This window comes from Drosophila suzukii, chromosome 2R (assembly GCF_043229965.1).
Source record: "Drosophila suzukii chromosome 2R, CBGP_Dsuzu_IsoJpt1.0, whole genome shotgun sequence".
Classification (NCBI taxonomy): Eukaryota; Metazoa; Arthropoda; class Insecta; order Diptera; family Drosophilidae; genus Drosophila; species Drosophila suzukii.
The window spans coordinates 5,843,088-5,847,011 of record NC_092081.1 but is presented as its reverse complement, the minus strand read 5'-3'; the positions used below and the strand labels follow the sequence as shown (position 1 = coordinate 5,847,011).

General features: G+C 45.7%; 1 protein-coding gene across 1 annotated transcript; it reads right to left on the bottom strand.

Moving 5' to 3' along the window:
- Positions 1-563: 563 nt before the first annotated feature.
- AspRS (aspartyl-tRNA synthetase) lies at positions 564-3,650 on the bottom strand. The gene is made up of 5 exons (XM_017084891.4): positions 3,493-3,650; positions 3,011-3,111; positions 2,606-2,931; positions 1,376-2,400; positions 564-996 (listed from the first exon to the last, which is right to left on the bottom strand). The coding sequence occupies exons 2-5, from the start codon at positions 3,089-3,091 to the stop codon at positions 833-835; spliced, it is 1,596 nt and encodes a 531-aa protein (XP_016940380.3). The 5' UTR covers positions 3,092-3,111; positions 3,493-3,650; the 3' UTR covers positions 564-832.
- Between the last annotated feature and the right edge of the window lie 274 nt (positions 3,651-3,924).

Genomic DNA, 3,924 nt, shown 5'->3' with positions numbered 1-3,924 from the left:
GTATTATCGATTGTCAATTTTAACGAAGTAAAAACCAAAGTTTCACAACACTGCCTAAGAGAATAACATGAACCTCCTTACGTTGGTCTATACTGAAATTCAAATTTAAGGCGCAGTTTTGTTATCGGCATAACATTGCAAAGCTTTGACTATAAAAAAGTAATGGATTTTATCCAAACATGGCTTGTTTGGTTCGTTTGGATGTTAACTTTAAAATGGTAAGTCTCTGTTTTCTTTCGGATTTCTTTCGAGTTTTTACGATATCAACAGACGCGCTAGTCTCCAAATTGCTAACAAACTCGACATTTTCAAAGATTTCCGAGTTTTAACAATGTAACGTACTCATTTATTCGGCAAAATTAGAAGGTGACATTATAATTTTAAACTAAAAGATACATCACCTAAATTGGTAAGGCGCAACTTGGGAAACGGATTTATTTAAATGCCCTTTCTTATTAATTCCAAAAACTATGCATAAAAAAAATTGTTCCAGTTTAATAACAAGTTTTTTTTTATCATTTTAACCACTTCTAAATTTTCAACCAATAACTAAAAGACAGATGTTTCGGTACAAAACATACGCGCAAATATTTATTTTCTTACGAGTTTTTAATTAAATTTGACTCTAGGCAGTCTTCTCGTACATTTTTCTTGTTGTTAAACAACTCTGCAGCATGTTGCTCTTAAGAAATGGGGAAAAGAACACACGAATGGTTTTTGGCGCAAAATTAAAAAGAAACTGAATGCTTGGAAAGTCACAGGGTAAGTAAAACCAATGTTTAATCGAATTGAATTCACATCTAAAAGTAGAGTTGTTCGAAGTTGGGGGCGTTTAAGGCGTTAACCGCTTGGGGTCGCGTGGGAACATGGAGGTCTTGCGGATGTTGTCCAATCCCAGATACAGCATAACAACGCGCTCCATGCCAATACCACCGCCAGCATGCGGAGGACATCCGTAGCGGAAGGACTCGATGTACGCCGCAATCTTGGAGGTATCTATAAGAAACAGAGGGTTTTAGTTAGTACATGATATCGCAAGGTGAAGTTAACATACACAATATTTGAGGTATCTATAGATATAAATATTATTGTTTAAATAAGTTTACACTGGCTATCACTTGTTATCATGTGAGTGCAACAGCTCTGAATGAGCACTTGAAAGATATGTGTACATATTCATTTACTAACTGCGTTCTAATTAATGTGTATTTAGAAATCTTGTGACTAGCTGACTTTAATGTTTCTCAATTTGAACCTTCATTAAACAAGTTTATCAAATTTCTTGATATCTAAGTACCTTTGATCTTCTTTTTAAGAACAAGCTTAATGCAACTAAAACCAATATTAAGAGTATTCAGATTTAGGGATCACTCACCGATGCCATGGTGCTTGGCCCGCTCCATTAAGTACTCTGGATCGTGAATGCGCTGCGCCCCGGACAGGATCTCCTCGCCGCGCATAAACATATCGTAGGAGTTGGAGTACACTGGGTTTTCCGGGTCGGGCATGGTGTAGAAGGGACGTATCGCCAACGGGAACTTGTCCAGGATGTAGAAATCGGTGTCGTACTTGGCCTTAACCAGGCGCCCGAGAAGCTTCTCATTGGGCGTCGACAGATCCTCCTCGTCGCCCGTCTCCACGCCGGCCTCGCGCAACATGGCCACGCCATCGGCAAACTGGAGGATTAGCGGCGGCTCCAGGAACTTAAAGGCGTCCACCTTGTACTGCTGGCCGACGGACTCGATCTCTCGGGCGTACTGGTCGCGCAGTCCCTTGAAAATGGCCGTAAACGTGTTGCCAATCGTGTGCAGAACCTCGTGGTAATGGTACTTGAAGGCCATCTCCAGATCGAGACCCACGAACTCGGTCAAGTGCCGATGAGTGTTGGAATCCTCCGCACGGAAAACGGCGCCCACCGTGTAGACTTTGTCGAAATCGGCGGCGATAGCCATCTGCTTGTACAGCTGTGGCGACTGCGCCAGATAGGCCGAATCCTTGAAATAGCTCACGGTGAACACGTTGGCGCCGCCCTCACTGGCCGCCGAAATAATCTTGGGCGTGTGGATCTCGGTGAAGCCCTTCTCCGTGAGGATATCACGGAACAGGCGGCAGACTCCCGCTTCCAGTCGGAAAATGGCCTGATTCGCCGGGGTCCTCAGGTCCAGCACTCGATTGTCCAGTCGCGTATCCTGGTTCACGCGAATATTCAGCCCTTCCGGATCATCGGCGTTCTCGGGACGCGAGGCGTCCTCGATTTGCAACGGCAACTGGGCCTTGGCCTGGGAAATCACGAATATTTGCTCGACGGACAGCTCCAGCGATTGCTCTGTGCAGGATTCAATCTTGCTGGACACCGCCACTGGCTTGGCTTGGATATCGATGATGCTTTCCTTGGGAATACTGGAAGAACAAAAAGGATTGTGAGTTCTTGTTGTGAAATGTTTGGTGTTGATAATAAACTTATAGCGGTTTCAAAGTACAGACAACCATTCTTATCAATAAGAATGATGTAAATATCTATATGAGCATAGTAATTTGGATGTGATATCGTTCTGACTTTTCCCTGCTTGGGTTCCTCATAAGTTTATAGTTTAGGAGCACTTACTTGCCCGCGAACTTGACCATTTGCTTGGATATGACATCGTTGACGGCCAGGATGCACTGCACCGTGCTGCTCTGCTGGCGAAGGATGAGGAAGCACTGTTTGCCCTTGGCACGCGACGTGTGGACGCGTCCTCGCACCCAGACGAGTCCCTTAGTCAGCTGGCCACTCAGCTCCGAAACGGGGACAAAGTTGCGCTCGATCCGCTTGTCCTTGGACTGGATCATCTCGGAGAGGCCATATTTGCCGGCGGAGTGATCCTCGGCAGAGTCTCCTCCTGCATTGCTGGCAGCCACGGCGGAGGCAGTCTCAGCTTTCTGTTCGGCTTTCTAGGCGGATAGAGATTAGAGCTGTTATCAGGGGTTCAAGAGCCAACGCACGCCACGTCCGCAAATAGAAGAAACTCACCTTGGCGGCCTTGGCCAGCTTCTTGGCTCCCTTCTTGGAGACCTGCTCCCCGTTGGCCACGTTCTCCTTGTCCTCGACCATCTTGGAATGCACACAATCGGCTGTAAAGAGACGAGGGGTATATTTTTTAGTAGGGGACCACAAAACTAGGCCGTAAACCGCAGAGTTCCGATAAGCAACAGGCGAGGAAGGCGGAGGAGGAGAGCTGTGTGCGTTGCGTCATGGTTTTATAAATAGCACTTGGCGGATGAAGTGTCCCATTTGCGAAATGATGACTTTGGGTTCCGGGCTGCAGTTCAGTCACCCGATCTCCTCCCACAGAAACCATATGTCCACGGAATATTTCCGGGGCCGGGGAACTCTTTGTCTAGCGGCTCGCACATAACCTAAACTTTGCGACCCCTGTTTCGCAGCAGGCACTCACTTGATGGCCATTCACCTATTGATTATTTAAGTTGTGCAGTCGAGTGCAACCGGCTTACCAGCTAGATTTTGCCCTTTTAATACACAAATCGAGATTTCACGAGCGTCGTGTACTATTGCACATGCATTGCCTTCTCTTTCCCTTTTAACGTAAGTGTCTACGTAAGCCACCGTAAGTGTCTACGTAAGCCACCACCGTAAGTGTCAGTGAAAAAGGGAGATAGCCTCAGCGTAAGTGTCAGTGAAAAAGGGAGATAGCCTCAGTGAAAAAGAGATTGCACATGCATTCCAGTGTGACCGCGGAAAGCAATATTACCATCGGGCTCAAAGTATTCCAAACGGTCACTCTGAAAAAAAGTGAGTTCGTTTTGTCGGGACTGTGTATCGGCTTTCTTGTTTGAGACTGTTAGCAAGGACTTCTTCCATTTTAAAAAATTATTTTATTTTTATTATTATTATACCCGTTACTCGTAGAGTAAAAGGGTGTACTA

Excerpts from the sequence above, each read along its gene's own strand:
- AspRS (XM_017084891.4), bottom strand. The coding sequence starts at position 3,091 with ATGGTCGAGGACAAGGAGAACGTGGCCAACGGGGAGCAGGTCTCCAAG. Across the intron at positions 2,932-3,010 it reads AGCTGGCCAAGGCCGCCAAG|AAAGCCGAACAGAAAGCTGA; the intron begins GTGAGTTTCTTC and ends CTATCCGCCTAG. Across the intron at positions 2,401-2,605 it reads ATGGTCAAGTTCGCGGGCAA|TATTCCCAAGGAAAGCATCA; the intron begins GTAAGTGCTCCT and ends TTGTTCTTCCAG.